Source organism: Hemitrygon akajei, chromosome 29 (genome assembly GCF_048418815.1).
Source record: "Hemitrygon akajei chromosome 29, sHemAka1.3, whole genome shotgun sequence".
Taxonomy (NCBI): Eukaryota; Metazoa; Chordata; class Chondrichthyes; order Myliobatiformes; family Dasyatidae; genus Hemitrygon; species Hemitrygon akajei.
The window spans coordinates 28,709,703-28,728,328 of NC_133152.1; the positions used below are offsets into that span (position 1 = coordinate 28,709,703).

General features: G+C 45.0%; 1 protein-coding gene across 3 annotated transcripts; it reads right to left on the reverse strand.

Moving 5' to 3' along the window:
• LOC140718386 (tumor necrosis factor receptor superfamily member 9-like) lies at window positions 1–18,254 on the reverse strand. 3 transcript variants are annotated; one of them, XM_073032053.1, is made up of 7 exons: window positions 18,036–18,254; window positions 12,003–12,113; window positions 11,158–11,301; window positions 8,715–8,802; window positions 6,719–6,864; window positions 2,995–3,129; window positions 1–1,748 (listed from the first exon to the last, which is right to left on the reverse strand). In XM_073032053.1, exons 2-7 carry the CDS (start codon window positions 12,013–12,015, stop codon window positions 1,627–1,629), a joined length of 648 nt encoding a protein of 215 aa, XP_072888154.1. In that variant the 5' UTR covers window positions 12,016–12,113; window positions 18,036–18,254; the 3' UTR covers window positions 1–1,626. The 3 variants fall into 3 exon arrangements, with proteins under 3 accessions (XP_072888154.1, XP_072888153.1, XP_072888156.1); XM_073032052.1 differs by lacking the exon at window positions 18,036–18,254 and adding an exon at window positions 14,661–14,790; XM_073032055.1 differs by lacking the exon at window positions 18,036–18,254 and adding an exon at window positions 13,965–14,260.
• Window positions 18,255–18,626: the final 372 nt, after the last annotated feature.

An 18,626-nucleotide genomic window follows, 5' to 3' on the forward strand; every position in this document is an offset into this window, starting at 1 on the left:
TTTTGTATATGCTATTTTATTATGAATAAAATCTATTTTTAAAATAAAATTTAAAAAAGTAGACAGAGTGATCAAAGTTATCTTTCTCCACTCCACAGCAGACTCAACTCCCACATCCTCTCTAATGATCTGTCTCTCCCTTTCCTGTATTGACTGAATCTTTCCTGCGGTCAAGGACCCCGCTCTCTCTCTCCCACCTCCAGAATACCAGCCTCAACACAACAGACAGTTTGTATGATGTAAGGCAGGATGTTAGAGCTTCATCTTAAATACCAAGAGGCTCACTTTTCTCTGCTACAACACAGAGAGTACCTTAGGCCCTTCAGCCCACAAGATGCTAACCAAAATAAACCTACTCCATGATTAATCTAATCCCTCCCTCCTATATACCCCACAGCACTCATGTTTCTATCTTCTATGTGCCTACCTAGAAGTCTCTTTAGTATCCCTAATGTATCAGCCTCTATCAGCACTCCCAGCAGTGTACCCCAGACATTTAATATACAGAAAAAACACATCTCTGGCATCTCCTCCAAACCTTCCTCAATTCGCCTTAAAAGTATGTCCTCTGGCATCAGTGTTTGCCACCCTGGGGAAAACCATATCATTCTATTAATGCTTCTCATAATCATGTTGGCTCCATTGGGCTGCTGCACCCCCCCTTATCATCTGACACCCACTTTCTCAACCTTATCCATTCCTTCCTTCAGCCAGCCTCCTGAACCAACTCCATAATTATTCCCACTCCTGGAACCATAACTCTGAAGAATTCTCCCTTGACAATACCAGAAGGCATAAGACCACAAGACATAGGAGTAGAATTAGGACATTCAACCCACCCTCACTATTAGAAGCATTCTCTCTAAGTTCACTCTATCTAGGCCTATCACTATTTGATAGGTCAAATAGAGATCCTCCCCCGCCCCCATCATTCTTCTAAACTCCAGTGAATACAGGCCCAGAGCCATCAAACAGTCCTCATACGTTAACCCTTTCATTCCCAGGGCTGTTCTAGTGAACTCTCTCCAATGCCAGCTCATCTTTACTTAAGTAAGGGCCCAATTCAGCTCACAATACTCCAAGGGCAGTCTGACCAATGACTTGTAAAGCCTTGGCTTTACATCCTTGCTTTTATACTCTAGTCCTCTTAAAATGAATGCTAACATTGCATTTGCCTTCAACACCTTCTCCAGCAGTTTGCTATCAATCAGAACAGGGCGAGTGAAATATTCTCATCTTTCCCTGAATCTTCTGAATGTACTGTAGCTGTTACTTAACAGTTCACCATCAGACTTGATCATACAGAAAGAAACATAATTTACAGCATGTCTTTCATAAGAATCATTTTAAACATCATAATCTTAGAAACGGAAAGAAATTGAGGGCCGGGGGCTGGAGAAGCCATCCATGACTGTGTATGATATTATTTTCAATCCTACAGAGTTATTGTCTGTAGCAATTTGAATCTGGTTTGCAAAGTATTTTGAACCAATTCTTTCTGGGAAGTTGCAAGCTGAGAGTGAAATGTAGACTGAAGGCTGTTAACCTTGTGTTTCATTATTGTGCTGAGTAATGCTGCCCCAATCATTTCAAAGTCCCTGATCCTGCTTCAGGATGTTGGCAGGGTCACTCCGGAGGTTTGGGAGTAGTCTCTTGCCGGAGCTGCCAGTCTCCGGTCTCCTCTTCTGGAGAGTGACAGCTGCACACGTCGATGTCCTTTGGCATCGTAAAGGCCAATGGAAGTTCCTCTGAAATATCAAAGCAGAGAAGAATTTTAAAAAGTAATTCCAGTTTGCTGCTTGCGCTTGCTTCTCATCTGAAAAATAAAGGTTCTTCCTAAAATCGCTCTTTAGCAAATTCCAACCATCTAGCCATTCCCTTGATTGAATGTAGAACCCCACGGTCTCCAGCACTGTTGGTGCAAAGCCCTGGAGTCCTTTCCAAGAGCTTGATACCCCTTAAAACCCACCACTTTAATCATCAAGGATCTGCACCCAGGATGGGTTGCTATTATGCAGGTGTAGTGGAAAGACCACAGACCAGTGATGTCAGCTGGTCCATGGCCCACATAAACCACTATCCACCATGCTTCACCGCGTCCCTCCCTCGTATCCATTGGTCCCCATCTCCCATATGCATTCACCAACCTGTCCCGTTAAGGGAGCTGCTAATTTCGTACGGTGGTGTACGGAGACGAAAACAATCTGCCTACGTCTTTTTTTATTAAAAAAGATTAGCTTTATCTGTCACGTGTACGTCAAAATGCATCATTTTGCCTCAATAACAAGCACAGTGAGGACTGTGCTGGGAGCAACCCACAAGTGTCGCCATGCCCCCAGCGCCAGCATTTGGGTGCTACAGTTGTGTAGCATCAGTATTTGGAGTTCAGTTCCGACGCACGTCCTCCCCAGAAACGTGGGTTTCCTCCCACATTCCAAAGACATACTGGTTAATAGGTTAACTGGTCATTGTGAACTGTGCTGTGATTAGGCTGAGGTTAAAATTGGGAGGGGGGTTCTGGGTGGTGTGGCTCACTGGACCAGAGGGGCCTGTTCTGTGCTGTATAGCATCCCCACAACTGATTAACACTAACCCTAACCTTATGTCTTGGAATGTGGGAGGAAACCGGAGCACCAGGAGATGTGGTCACAGGGAGAATGTACAAACTTCTTACAGACAGCGGTGGCCATCGAACGCTGATCAGCGGTCACTGGCACTGCAAAGCAACTGCACTAACTGTCGCCCGCTAAAATCACGTAAGCAAAGCTGATGGGCCTGGAAGACAATGAAACACCCCATTTCTCAAACACAGATCGCGAGGTGTGTCCAAGAGAGCTGGTGTGGGGTTTGCTTGTGGGCGTAGGCAGAGGGAAGCAGAGAGACATATTTGGAAGAGTTCAGGTATCTTGCACCTCCCGATCCCTCTTCGTTTATACTAAGCCAGCGTTTGTCCTGGGTGGGTTGAGAGGTGTGAGATGTTGAACATAAACTTACCAATGTTTTTCACAACCAGTTGGTCAGGCTCCTGCTTTCTCTTGGACTGTGCCATCATGAACAGCATGAATGGAATGAAGACACACGGCAGCAATATAATGGCAATAATTGCAGCTATCCCATCGTTCTTGTTGTCTGGAGAGGGAACAGAGATCACGTTACATTTTGCAAATTCAAAACATTAAATTATTTCAAAGGAAGACACAAGAAGACTGGGAATACAGGTGTAACTTTGTCTTTACTTTAAGCGAGGCATGCACATATCACATGGTCATATGATGATATATGTAATTAATACTCATTAATTATTTAAAGGAACAAGAATGCTTAATCAACCAATATATACAAGATTACTCAAATAATATTGAAATATTAAATGCACAGCAATTCAGCCCACTAGTAATACAGCAAATAGTCCTCATGTTTTCTACACTAAGGAGGGAACGATTAAAATAATGTTCTGCAGCAAGTTGGAAACTGCCTTAAAATACAAATGGTTAAGGACACTGGATTCATTGGCTAACTTTGTCCATCAATCATACCTGATCACTGCACCAAGTTCAAGTTTATTGTTTAGATGTTTACAGCCAAAAGAAACAACATTCCTCCAGACCAAGGTGCACAACACAATACATACAACTCACACACAACATATAAAGTAAGATTACTACAATTAATATGATTATATTCCAGACGACTGACATTTAGCATAAGATGCATTTATGACACAAGTTAAAAAGTAAATAGTATAATGCTTCCTGATGAACGGGCTCAGCCCAACATGTTGACTGTTTATTCCTCTCCATAGATGCTGCCCGGCCTGCTGAGTTCCTCCAGCATTTTGTGTACTACTTTGAGTTCCAGCATCTGCAGATTTTCTTTTGTTTGTGAGTTTAACACGACTGGTGCCTCATACATGATGACATCTGGGTGGTGACAGGGAGTTCATCAGTCTCAAGGCCTGGGGGAAGAAACTGTTTCCCATCCTAACCGTCCTTGTCAGAATGCTACGATATTTCCTCCCAGATGGTATGGGGTCAAAGAGATTGTGGGACACATGGGAGGGATCTTTGACAATGCTGAGGGCCCTGTGTTCTCATCATTCCTGATAAATATCTTGGATTGAGGAGCGACCACGATGACTTTTGCAATCCTTTGTAGAGTCTTGCAGTCAGTTGATTTGCAATTCCCATAGCAGACGGTGATACAGTTGGTCAGGACACTCAATGTACTCCTGTAAAAATTGGTTGGAATGGGGTAGAGGAAGCTTCGCTGGCCTCAACCACCTCAGGAAGCAGAGGCATTGCTGTGCTTTCTTGACCAAAGAGCTTCTGCTGAGGGACCAGGAAAGATCGCCCATTGTGAATCGTGTTTTGTTGTTTTGTGGCTGCCTGCAAGAGGTTGAACCTCAAGGTTGTATATGGGGTACAGATTTTGATAATAGATGAACTTGAAACTTTTTTTCCCCCAAAAAACCTGGTGCTCCTAACTCTCTCCAAGGAGAAACTGCTTATGTACAGCCTGCACCTTCCTAAACTCCACAATCACCTCACGTCTGGTGAATAAGCTTCCCACTGGGGAGAAACATAGTCCCACTCTGAAGATGGACAGTGTAGATTCGGAGATGATGTTTTCACTGCACGGGATGTCTAAGTCTCAAAGTAAGGGATCAGCCTTTCTAGACAGGTGATGAGAAAGTGTCTCCACGCAGAGCATGGTGAAGTGTTGGAATTCTCTACCCAGGAGGATTCTGGAAGCTCACTGACTGGGAATATTCCACATAGGGAGGGTTGGATTTTTGGATAGTTTGGAAGCAAATGTCAGGGGGTCATTGGCATGAAATTGACTCTGAGGCAAATGGTCAGACATGATCTTAACGATTGTCCAGGCAGGCACGAGAAACCAAATGATCTCCCCTGCTTTGATTTCTTATGTTCAAATCACTGACACACACTGCATCACTCCACTTGTCACGGGCTCTTAACATAAAAACTACCCATTTATCCCCGTTCTTTTCTATCTATTAACTAATCATCGGTCTACGGCAGTACACTATCCACAATCCCATGCTCTCCAATTTTGCTTAAGATCCTCTTGCCTGGTTTCCCAGAGAAAACTTTCAGAACATCCAAATATCTTACCCCAATATGCACCCTGCTATTTACAACCTCAAAAACAAACAGACGTCGGGTGTAATCAGCTTCCAGACCCTTTAATTTCTCCAATAGTACATTTTTAACCAAAACTAATTTTCATTCATCTCCTCCTTTGCTCCAAACCTGTTCTCCACTATTTCTGGGAGGGTTTTAAGTGTCTTCTTCCATGAAGATAGAGACAAATAATTTGTCTAATTTTTCAATTGTTTCCCTTTCCCTGATATCATTTCCGCTATTCCAGTTTGCAAAGGACCCACACATTCTTCAGCTTTTTGTTTTACTCAATACACTTCTACAGAAACTTATACATTTTTGAAAGTTTCAAGTTTTCCCGTTCCTATATTCTACTTTCCCTTTCTCTACCAGTGCGTTGGTCCTCCTTTGCTAAATTCTGAACTCCTACCAGTCCTCAAGTTTACCACTCTTATAGGCAACATTTCCTTTGATCAAATGCTATCTTTAACTTCTTGTGTCAACTATAGCTGGGCCACTTTTCCTCTGGGTTCTTAGAAAGGGATATTGTACTATTTCTTTAAATTAAAGTTCCCATATGTTTTAATGTAGTCTCAAAATTAATTGTAGACAGATTATGCCTCATACCTAAGTAGTTGGCTTTAAATTTAAAGCCCCGATTTCAGATTGAACCAAATCATTTTCAATGCTTGTATAGAATTTTATCCCCTAAAGATTGTTCTCCCCTGAAGGAACCACAATTATTACTGATGCTTTCTCTTTGCCAAATACCAGATCAAAAAAAGCCTGTAATTTCATTATTTCTTCAACATACCAAGCTAAGTACATCAGTTCCAGTAAACCATGTGAATTAAAATACCCTACTATTAACCTTTGCTGTATGTTCCTCCAGCTTCTTGACGTTATCACACTCTACTGCTTGGGACAACTCTTGGCAATATCTTCTAATCCTTCGTTCAGGGGTTCCCAACCTGGGGTCCACAGACCCCTCGGTTAATAGTAAGGGTCCACGACATAAAAAAGGTTGGGAACCCTTGCCTTGGTGCTTGTTTAAGATTGCATAAAGTTTTTGTTTTAATAGCCCTATAAGCGCTATTAAAACAAAAACCACGCACTCTTGAAAGTTTCTTTCCCCCAGGCAATTCATCTGAGCGACCATTCCAGATAGCCCCCCACTCCCCTCTATGTATTACCACTGTCACTGCACTGTAAGCACTTGAAACTACTCTTTATAATGCTGCCTACTTTGCAATACATGCTGGTACTTATGTATTTGTACACATTTTATTCCATAATCATACTTAAACCTCTAACTTATATAATTCTTTATAACCGTCGAACCTTGGCTCTATATGGCAAATAAAGATCATCCTTCATTCAAATTGACTAAGCTTTGTGATTTGCCAAGTAAGACCCTTTCTTTACCCTGCCTTCATTTACAGTATTGCCTCTTCCCCTTTCCCATTCTGTGATCTCCTCTAAAATTTAGTCAACCCTGATTGTTTTGGTCACTTTGCAACCTCACAGCAGGATGCAGTTTGTCCTACTCCATCGGGGCAGGTTAGCAACCACACTTTTGGTTCAAGTGTTTCTACCTTGGTTCTTCGGATGGTCCGATGGTATCAGAGTTCTGTATTTGCCCCTTCCTTGGCTGGTTGTCGCCACTGTAGGGAAAGACCCGCACGTTACATCCTCCGTCCTGGAGCCATTCCGCACCACCTGGAGACCTTTTGCTGAACAGCTAGAATGATAAACACCAAGAAGAGATTACAACACGTACAGTCTACATCAGTGATCTCTGCTGGAAGACTGGAAACTTATGCAATGACTGGTCTTATCTGTAGGAGGTCTGATGTTTAAAGTGGTTATGATATTATCTGACTTTCTTTTACACTCTACAACACGTGTTTCCTGACTTTACAGTTACAGTATTATAAGGGAAGCATAGTTTACTCAATGGTGATGGTTAGATCAGCCCTCATTTCACTGTGTTGAGAGAGGGAGGACGATGAGTTTAGTTGATGCCTGTGGGTAGCAGTGGAATATTTCAGTTTCTCTCAGCAGCGTAAGCGCTAGTCTATCAGTTCAAACGCAAATAAGATCAAGCATGGGTGTTTAAAGAGACGCCACTACAACCTCCCTCCACCCCACTTTAAAACTACCTAAGAGACCCTTTTAAAGGGGCACCGAAGCCACCCACGAGCTTCCCATGAATGCAGTATCTGGTACAGGAAAATAAGACAGGACGTCCAGTTACAGAAGATGACATCCAAACTACAATGTCTTACACTCAGTTCACACATCGTGCCTTTTCAGTTCCCTCACAATCACCCACCGCCCTCCTTCAAACAAAATTGACCCAAGGTCCGCCAGATCTCTTCATAATGACCCCGTTATAAGGGACGTCACTGTCAAGCTACCTATCGACAACACTCCCGCAGGCACCACGAGTCCCACTCTCCCATGGCTTCCTTGTCCACTGCTCAGGTCAGCCGTTGGTGGGTTCAGCCCAGAGCTGGATCTCAATCAGGCTCAGCTGTAGACAAATAATGTGTCTGTCCTCTAACTTCTGACTGGCCCCCTAACCTGTGTCTGTCTTCTCCAGCCCCGCCACCCTCCTCCCACATGCCCCACTCTGATATTCCTCATTCAGAGGGGTCTCACCCTCCCCAGCCTGTGACTCCTTTCTCCTCCAGTCCCAACTCGTGCCTCCATCCCAAATCAGTCCATAGTCACTGGCCACGCTATCAATCTCTTCCATCTTAGCCTCGGGAATTCCCTTCCCAGATATAACCACATCCAAACCAGAACCAGATTTAATAGCAGCAGCATATGTTATGAAATGTGTTGTTTTGTGGCAGCAGTACATAATAAGAAAAACTGAATTAAAGTATATATGTTAAAAAATGTTAAATTAAGTAGTGCAAATAGAGAAAAAGAAAGCAGTGAGGTAGTGTTCACAGGTTCAATGTCTATTCAGAAACTGGGTGGCGGAGGGGAAGAAGCTGTTCCTGAATTGTTGAGTGGGAGCCTTCAGGCTCCTGTACCTCCTCCCTAATGGTAACAATGAGAAGAGGACATGTCCTGGGCATTGAGAGTCCGGAATGACGAATGCCGCCTTTTTGTGGCATCGCTCTTTGAAGATGTCCAGGATGCAGGACAGACGAGCCCGTGATGGAGCTGACTGAGTTGACAACTTTCTGCAACCCTGTGGCAGCCCCCCCCCCCCCGATAAGAACGGTGATTAAGCCAGCTGAAATCTGCTGTCCTCCCTCTCCTCCCACTTGCCCCTCACCAACCAGTTCATCACCTGCTTTTGTGGCTCCAGGGCAAATGCTAGCACGGCTCTGCCGAGATCTCTCGGATTTTTATTGCCTTCAATTTGACATGCTTTCTATGGCCATTGAGACTTCCTCCAGGAAATCTGCACTTCCTAGGGCCCAACCACATACCCCCTCACTCACACCGTCTTTCCTCATGCTCTCTGCACACCTCTGAGTAGGAACTCACTCTGTCCAGGGTTTGCAGACACTATCCTCTGTATCAGAGTACATGCCCCCTCACATACCCCCTCATTCACACCGAACTCACTCTGTCCAGGGTTTGCAGACACCATCCTCTGTATCAGAGTACATGCCGTTCTCACAGTCCTTACACTGGGTTTCCTTAAATGAATTGCCTGATGGAGAAAACCAGAGAGGATTCAGTTAACTGTGCCTCCAAGACCTGGTGGCAGACAATTATTTTGAAATATTTACTCCCCACTCTGCTACACATGGGGTTAAAGTGAATGCTTTGTGGAGGAACTAGCAGAAGTCAGATAGACTATAAAAACTGTGATCCAGAACTGTGATAATCCATTACACGGGGCCAGAGAAGATACAAGAAGGGACGATGTCTCACAGAAGGGGTACAACAGGGACCAGGTCACATTGAAGGGGTACAACAGGGACCAGGTCACATTGAAGGGGTACAACAGGGACCAGGTCACACGGGGGAAGTTTGTTTTATATACTAGGATCAACTCACATGCAGGAGACGAGATACAACAGAGACCAATCCGGATGGAGGGCGTACAACAGGGACCAGGTCTCACTGAGCTACAAGGCAGTGGTGGGAGAGGGGGGAAATAGATCTCACCAAGCCGGTTCAGAAATGTTAGGCCTCCAGGAACCAATGTTCCCTGTAATTTTTAATGAACAGTGTGTGCAAAAATCTTGTGCCACTGCGCAAATTTTTTGCCCAGTGACAACAACATGTGCGCACTGAATAACTTCTTCAATAAAAACATTATAAATGAGCCAGATCTAAAAATCTGCAGACAAATCATCGCCAACTCCACATTGTCAACAGCATCTGCATCAGAAACCAGAAAAGGAAAAGTGGTTGTGAGGGTCGTGAAATATACTTAACATGCCAATGAGGCAGAGGGTGACAGCCTTTTGTGCGCAGTTTAAATTCCTTTGTGCTCTAGTAGCAAAATATGTGTGTGCGCGCACAGGTCCACACTTTAGGGGGAACATTGCCAGGGACATACATTTAGAACAGAGATGAAGAAAAATTTCTTTAATCAGTGCGTGGTGAAATCTGGAGAATGGGGTTGAGAGATAATAAATCGGCCATGATGGAATGGTGGAGCAGTCTCGATGGGCCAAATGGTCTAATTCTGCTCCTATGTCTTATGGTCATATAGAATGGCCTCACAAGTTGGAGGTGAGGGTTCCACCAAGTGGTACATAAGGATACAGAGACTGGGATTAGGACCACTTGAAGTGATCTGAAGGTTGGGGATTAGACAGGGTGAATGCCGGGGTCAGAGTTGTGTACAGTGATTTGGAGATTACAGAGGTTTAGGAGCTCCAGGATCAGTTATGTGCAAAAGGAAGATCCTAACCACACTGTTGATGCAACTGTGTGAAGGAATCCAGCGGGCCCAAAGAAACAGATGGGGTTCTGTTATAGAATGCCAGAGACATCAAAACTTCCACTTCCATAATTAACTCTTCTAACATCCCACTCGATCATGGGAGCAATGGAAATCTAACAGTGGGATCTATGGATGGCCCACACGGCAAGATGCTAGAACATGGACTCCCAGCCGAATAATACAGTGTTCAATACCCTCTCCAGTACCCTTAAGACCTGACCTGAGCCCATTTCCTGTCCCAAACCCAGCTGCCAGCACCACCACCACGAATGAGTCACAATCGAACTCGGACGATATAGAGCAAGCAGTACCGATGGCAGTGGAACATTTTCACCTACTTACATGAGTCCATTGGCCAGAAAAGGAAGTGGCTTTGGTGACGATATGTTCTGTCAGAAACTCTTCAGCAGGCTGTCACGTCTGCACCAATGACGGTGCACCCAGGGGCCTCTTACGCCTCTCAGGGTTCAGTGGTGAGAGACAATAATTGGGGCCAAATGTTAAGTTCCGGTCTGGTGGTCCAACCCAAAATGAGTAGCAGGCCAATAATATCCTAAAGCAGACTCATTGGTCCACTCATCATGCAAACTCTGGGACTGAGTACGCTGACCAGATAAGGTCTCATTGCAGGATTCTGATTGGACAGAAACCACCAGATAATTCTCCAATTCTATTCACTGTAAACAGGCAATCCTCAAATTATTAAGGATTATACAGATTTTATTCTTGTACACTTGTGAGGTAAGGGCATCACTGCAAAGGGCAATGTTTTTACTGTCCACATCTCATTGCCTTGAGAAGATAGTTGTGAACATCTTAAAATTTTATTTTAAAAACCGTCACTGTCCTTGTGGTGAATGCAATGCGTAGGAATTCAATGACCCACAGGCAAGGAAGGACTTCTGAGAAATTTCCATGTCAGGATGGTGCATGAGTTGGTGAGGAATTTCCCAGTAGATTGTAGATTTGAGAAGCGCCTATCAAATGGACAACATTCATGTTGTATAGGAGTCTGCTAATCAAACTTGTAAACTGTCACAACATCTCCCGAGTAGCTAATAAGCATGAACAGATATTTCAGAACAAGACAGGTCAGAAGAGCCTTACCTTTTTGTGTTACCTCCTGTCCTTTCTTACACCTCCTTTGGAGCTTGCAAGATTTACAATCACTCCTTGTGCACATGAAGCCCTGTTTACAACCACAGACGGTGTTGGCGGTCGCCAAGCAGGGATGTAGGATTAAAAATGCACCTTTCCAAAGCAAAAAAAAAGTGTCACTGGCAATTGTTGAAAATGAAGGAAGGTTGTAAACCTGAAATGTTAATTCTTGCTTCCCTCTCTGCAGCTGCTGCCTGACCGGCTGAGTATTACCAATGCTCTCTGTTGTTCTTTCAGTATCACTGAGATATTGTGGGAGATGGGGGGAGAATTAAAAAATACAGGGGAGGGGGGATGGGTGGAAGGAGGGGAGGGGGTGGATAGGAGGGGAGGGGTGGAAAGGAGGGGCAGGGGTGGGAAGGGGGGAAGAGGGTGGGAGGGAGAGAGAGGGGGAGGGTAGGAGGGGGTAAATGTGAGTTGGTGTTCACCAAGAATGCTGTAGGAAATACAGACCCAGGCCAGAGTGTCATGAAGCTTGCTGTTACCCCAGCAAGTTACCTGGAATTACATCATTTCTCATAGGGTGAGAATAGGCAGCAGTGGTTGTATCTCTGGGACCGGAGTACTGCATAGCAATTCTTTCAAGGCACCTCTTATCTTCCTTCCCTCCTCTTATCTCATCCCTTCTTTCTTCTTTTCCTCCTTAACACTCTCTCCCCTTTCCCCCCATTCCCGTTTCCTCTTCTGCAAGCCTCCCATTTCCCATCACCACATGGCTCCTTCCCCATTTCCCCTTTAGAACAAAGACCCTATGCTACTGTCCAACCCAATATGCTTGCATCCGAGGCACCCACCTCCTGTACACATGTGGCACCTCTTGCACTGGGAATTGTTGTTCGGGCGGTCTGTGTACGTTGTTGCTGGGCAAGATTTACACTGGCCATCGTTAGCACTCCGAAATGAGCCTGTCAACAAGAAAAGATATTTACTGTTAGTTTTGCTGACCAGGACCAATTTCTTTTCAGAACCCTGTGTAACAAACCCAACCACCCACCACGCAGTACTTCACACAAACTCTCTCCTAGTCCTGGCCCAGGGCCGTGAAGGATATTCGGAATCAGTCAACCACTAGTCCGAAAGCTGACATAGCCAGACTAGGCCAGGGCCAGGGGTGTCACCTTTTCCCTGCCTAAGCCTCCTCCGTATCTGAGCCCGCTCTTGCCTGAAAAACCCAAGGGCATGCTGGTGCAAGTGGCACTCGATGGTAATCGTGCAATTTAAAAATAAGCCAGGATCATATTTACTCTTTCAGATCTGGGATTGGAAATGAATCCTTTTCTAGCAAGGGAGGGAAGGAAAACTCCCAGAGGTTCCCAACTCATTCTCAGAGAGTGTATTTTCACTTAGCTTAGCTACTAAGGGTCCATCTCTCCCACCTTCCTCCGTCACTCGTCCACCTCATCAACTGCCTCTCCTTCCCTTGCGAAATGTGGAGGGTCAGTTGTGGTGAAGCAAAATAGTTCTTCATTCTTAAATGATTTCCACAATGACCCCTCAATAGGCTCGTCGTACCTGGAGTAGTTCAGGAGAGATGAGGGCACAGTCTCTGCTGGAAATACGTATATTTAAGGCAAGGGCTGGCAGGTTCTTGAATGGTCGGGGCGTGAAAGGATACGGGGAGAAGGCACGGAGACTGGGGCTGAGAGGGAAAATGGATCAGCCATGTTGAAATGGTGGAACAGACTCAATGGGACGTGGACTAATTCTGCTCCTATATCTTACGGTCTTATACTGAGGGAATGTTGCACCCTCTCTAGTGAGATGCTAAACTGACAGCCATGTGTCGTCTTAGCTGAAATCAGGTATCTATTTCAAACGTGACTTCTCCCCATATCACTGCTTACAATTTGTTCCTGACTGGGAAGATTTTCTGGCCACTATGGTGCGTCAGGTGTCATCTTGCTGTGCTCAAACTGACAGCTGTCTTTCCGCATTATAGCATTAAGTAGAACTGAAGTAGGTACTTCATTGGCTGAGGAGTGAAGTGGGGCATCCCAAGGTTGTGAAAATGCAGAAATGCAAATTCTTTCCTCCTTTGACTTTTTTAAAGACAGATCCCTCACTGGCAAAATTTTCAAAAATTTCTTTTGGAAAATCAGATTGAGAAAAAATAGCTCTTACAATATATAAATAAATAATCTCAGGTCAATAATTAATCATGAAACCCCTAAAAACTCCCTGCAAGAGGCTTAGTCAGTGAGATAAGTGGTTCATCCTCCCAGCTGTCAGCTGTGCAATTCAACCCTTCAAACACACCCCCACCTCAGGGTTTCTCTTCACCTACCCCAGCTCCTCAACCCCCCAACCTTGCATTCACCTCTTTGCCCCTGCACCTTTCAGCAGACCCTGAACTTTCAGTGAACCCTCAGCTCGATATCAGCCCTCCCCCTTCACAAACCGATGGAAAGCCGCCACCAACCCTCCTTGAACTGCAACCCCTTCCACGGCACCTCACAACTCCAGCGGCCAAAAACAAGCATATTGCTAAGGTCCAGCGATTGCAAATAGCAACATTGTACCACAGTTAAAAATCCAACAAAGTTCATTAGGTCCACCGTTGTCTTCTTTGTCGTCGTCCCCCCACCCCCCGCGTCTTTACTCATCAGGATCAGGCTGAGTGAGTGCAAGACTCGCTGGATAATATGATCAATCGTTCACGGCACAAAGGGGACAGCGCCGAAATAAACAAGACGGAGAAATTAGACAAAGGCGCATTATTCAACATTTTCCTTCAGAACCCGAGGTGAGGAGTTTACCTTCGATATGGTCACTCTCCAGTGTAAACAACTCTTTTACATTTATGAATGAAAGGTCCCGTCTCTCTTTTCAAAATGCAGAGGGAGCTCTCCAGTGTTGAAGGAACAATCGCATATCGGCGACCGATTGATTATATTTCCTCTGATTGTTGTAGTCTGAAAAATGCGCAACAATAGAACCCCCACCCCCCCAAAAAAAAACTGAAAGCCCGAAGATAGAATTCAATGGCACGCTGGTCGGGATCTGCAGAGAGAGGTGGTAATGTTTCAACTCAATCTTCCCTGTGGTCGCCAGAGAGAAGATGTGAGACCGCGGCAAGGAAAATAAAGCGAAGTGGGCAGGAAACTAAAACAGAGAGGCCGCGGATTTGGAAACCTGGAATAAAAGCGCAACAGGTCGGGCAGAATCTGCGAGAAAGAAACAGCTGACGGAAGACCCGCGCTTCTCTCTCCCTACACGCTGCCCGGGCTATCTGTGCCACTTGCCGTTCAGCACCTCTGGCGAAGAACCGAAAGCGTGATACACTGTAAGCCAAACACTGATCTGCATTTACAGTTTGGCGTTTCTCCTGCCCAGCCGTGCATCACTCAAACGGTGAGCGGATAAATTCGAAACACCCGAAGCGTAAAGGACAGAGACAATCCCGAGATGGCAAGAAGGAGCTGTAGGCTGAATACTCCGGGACATGTCCCTACCTGGAGGGCAGCTGCTCTCGGTGAACACAGTTGTCAGCATGGCGAACAGAACCACACAAGGTCCCATCTCCATCCTACCTGAAGGCGCCACACAGCAGACTGAGTAAAAACTTATCCCCCTCCCCGTGTTTAATCGGGTGTGACGTATATAAGGGGGAATTCCCTCGGTCAGTGACTCTGCACATGAGCTCGTCCCCACAAACAAACCGCAACAGGCTCCGGCCCCCGCCACCCCGTACGAGAGTAGCCGGGGTGGAGGGGTTACTCGCTGAGCCCCTTTCTTAACGCAGTACCCTTCCCCGGGTCTTCGGGTCAACGCTGTTCCGCGGAATTTCCCTCCAATTCGACCTGGCATTTCCAGTAAACTCGATGATAGCAAGTAAGATATTTAATGCGAATATTCAGGGACCCTGATGACAGTGGGCGTAGATTCCGAACATTCTTGTAATCTGGTCCAGCGCACATTCCCCGGAGCTTCCTCGTTCTCTGTATGAATGAGACCGTCCAGCTCCCGGACAAGAGACTGACTCAAGGCCACCCACCCGTCCCGTGGGGTACATATGAAAAGTCAGTTGGAATAGTTAGGATGAAGTGCTGTGGTCACCCGCAGTCAGATACATTACCCAGCGAATATTCGACAGCTTGGTGCCTGCACGTTCTAACCTAAACACGGGACAATTTACAATGTCCAAATAACCTACTAACCTGGTTATTAGGACAGTACGTTGGACTGTGGGAGGAAACAGCAGCGCGCAGAGGAAACCCACGCGGTCACGGTGAGAATGTACGAACCCCTTACGGGCAGTGACAGGATAGGAGCCCACCTCGCTGGTATTGTAATGCGTACTAACCACGACGCTACGGTTCTTCCAAGATTGCATAGCTATTTCTCTCTCCAAATTCCACATGTCCTTACAATGCAGAAGAAAGGCAGTCAGAAAAGTTGTAAAAATTAGTCAGCTCCATCACGGGTTCTAGCCTCCAGAGTATCAAGGATCGATGCCTCAGACAGGCAGCGTCCATTATTAAAGGTCCCATCACCCAGGACATGCCCTCTTCTTATTGCCACTATCAGGAAGGAGGTACACACTCCACACACTCAGTGGTTCAGGAACAGCTTCTTCCCCTCTGCCATCCGATTTCTGAATGGACATTGAACCCATGAACACTACTTCAGTACTTTTTTTCCCACTTATTATTGTTTTTGCACTATTTATTTTAACTTAACTATTTAATATACATATGTACTTACTGTAATTCGATTTTTCTATGTTTATCATGTTTTGCAAACCCCATTAGCTGCGGCTAACAAATTTCATGACAAATGCCAGCGATATCAAACCCGATTCTGATCAAGATCACCACTGATATGACCCTCTGCCCCCACACCTGACAAAATGAGAATTCCTGCACGTCGATTGAGTGGGGGAGGGGCGACGAACAGTTTTTTAAAAAGTTAATTAGTCTCTTCCTTTCTAATTATCTCAGCCTCCCCCCCCCATCTTTGTTTCCCCTTCTTTCACACAAATAATCTCGCTTTCTAAAATGCATCACAGTTTTCTGCTTCCAAAACACTTATTGCAGGAGTAAGCTCCATACTTTCATTACTCTCTGAATAATGGTTTTGACCTTGAATTCTTTATTTTACTTGATACAGTATGTTTTATTTTATGGTTGCTGCCTTGACTTTGCTCAGCTAGCACAGGGATTTTTTTTTTGCATAATCTACACTGTCAACCTATTTTGTCTTTTTAAAAATCTCTTAGCTCCACCCTCAGCCTTCCCTTCTCCTGAGGGCAGGGATGCTGGTTGTGCTAGCAACAATCTTACACTCAACGTCAGCAAGATGAAAGAGCTGACTGTGGACTTCAGGAAGGGTAAGATGAAGGAATACACACCAATACTCATAGAGGAATCAGAAGAGGGAGAGAGTGAGCCGTTTCAAGTTCCTGGGTGTCAAGATCTCTGAGGACCTAAGCTGGTCCCAACATATCGATGCAATTATAAAGGAGGCAAAACAGTGACTATACTTCATTAGGAGTTTGAAGAGATTTGAAAATACACTCAAAAACTTCTGTAGATGTACCGTGGAGAGCATTCTGACGGGCTGCATCACTGTCTGGTATGGGGGGGGGGGGCTACTGCACAGGACCAAACAAAGCTGCAGAGGGTTGTAAATTTAGTCGGCTCCATCTTGGGTACTAGCCTACAAAGTACCCAGGACATCTTCAAGGAGCGGTATCTCAGAAAGGCAGCGTCCATTATTGAGGACCCTCGGCACCCAGGGCATGCCCTTTTCTCACTGTCACCTTCAGGTCGTCGGCAGGTCGCATCTGGAATTTTCGAGTTGGTGAACGATTTCCCTTCACGCCGCTCTGATTCATTGGGAAATGATGTACGTGGCAGGTTACAGTAGGTTTGCCTTTGCCTTCTGCCGGGTGAGTTTTTTAAAAAGAGATCACCAGGTCTTAACCCAGCAAGGATGAGCATGTATGGAGGGCGTGCAAGGGAGCTGGCTGGATTCAAACTCAGGACCTCTTGCCCTGAAGTCCAGCACTGACGCCACTATGCCACCACAAGGTGGGAGGTACAGAAGCCTGAAGGCACACACTCAGTGATTCAGGAACAGCTTCTTCCCCTCTGCCATTCGATTCCTAAATAGATATTGAACCTGTGAACACTACCTCACTTTTCTAATATATATTATTTCTGTTTTTGCACGATTTTTAATCTATTCAATATACGTTGTTCTGTACATGCAACCCTGTAAAAGTATCAGCAGCAACAGAACACACCTGGAGTCTGGTTTTGCTGTTAACAATCACTATTTTATTAGTAACTACGTCATATAGTAACTTAAACCAGGTAAATCAAGAGTTAATGGTGTTATGCATATATAGGTGTAAATAATAACCCCAAACTTCTTCAAGCTCAAGTGGTAAGTGATACAGTCTAATGATGGTGTGGTAAGGTGTGGCACAGGATTGAAGTGAGAGAGAGAGATTCGTAATCCAAGTAAACAGGTGTCGTCGATCCTCCTCAATGTCCTCCAAATCTTCACACGAAATATTACTAACAAAGGGGACCATCTTCAGGGGAACCACTACCCAGGCAAGGGTCGACACACCGGTAGATTCCACAATGTTACCCCCATCACACACAACGTGATAGCCACTTATCCAGTTCCACGACATACGAAATAACTCCAACAGTGATTTGCCACAGGGCTGCCTTTCTTCCGTGAACTACCACACCCAGACAAAGGGTAAACACACACGTGGAATTCACAAAGGTTTTACCCTCACCAGTGAACCCACTCTCATGGATTAACTATGTGACAATCACACTTTCATATTCAAATGGAATCAAACTCACCCTTATGGGCTACTTGGAGAGAGAGTCCAAACAGTGATACCTTTGTCGCTAGGTTTCTTCTGTGTCGAACCTTTCTCTCCTCTCTGCAAACTTCTTCAAGTTGCAGCAACTTGTGACAGTCATTTATCAATACTCTGGATCGATCTCAACTCACCCCTTTTGGGCTACTGAAAGTTTAAACCATCGACCGCACTCACTGGTGTCTTCCATTGACCGAATCCATCTTGACTCTAAGTATTTGTGTCTGCGTGAAAGTCATCTGGCCTTGCTTATTCAAAACAAGCTGCAAGAAAAATGTAAACATTCATTGTTCATCAAATGACTCCACCTCTCTCGCCATAGTAACCAAGCAACTCTGCAGTCAGCAGAAGTTCAACAATGTCTAAAAGTCAGTTTCATTCTCTTGGGATTTTAAAGTGACAGTCCACAGAAACACTGAACCCTAAGGGTATATAAAACAAATACTGTAATTTGTTTATTTATTTATTTATCTTCTATATTATGTACTGCATTGAACTGCTGCTGCTAAGTTAACAAATTTCATGACACATGCAGGTGATAGTAAACTTGATTTTGATTCTGGTTAGTTAT

What these genes read in the sequence shown, in the direction of transcription:
- LOC140718386 (XM_073032052.1), bottom strand. Translation starts at nt 14,733, where the DNA reads ATGGAGATGGGACCTTGTGTGGTTCTGTTCGCCATGCTGACAACTGTG. An exon ending in CGAGAGCAGCTGCCCTCCAG is followed by an intron (nt 12,114 to 14,660) that starts GTAGGGACATGT and finishes TCTTGTTGACAG; the next exon opens with GCTCATTTCGGAGTGCTAAC. An exon ending in GTCTGCAAACCCTGGACAGA is followed by an intron (nt 6,865 to 8,714) that starts GTGAGTTCGGTG and finishes TTATCATTCTAG; the next exon opens with CTGTTCAGCAAAAGGTCTCC.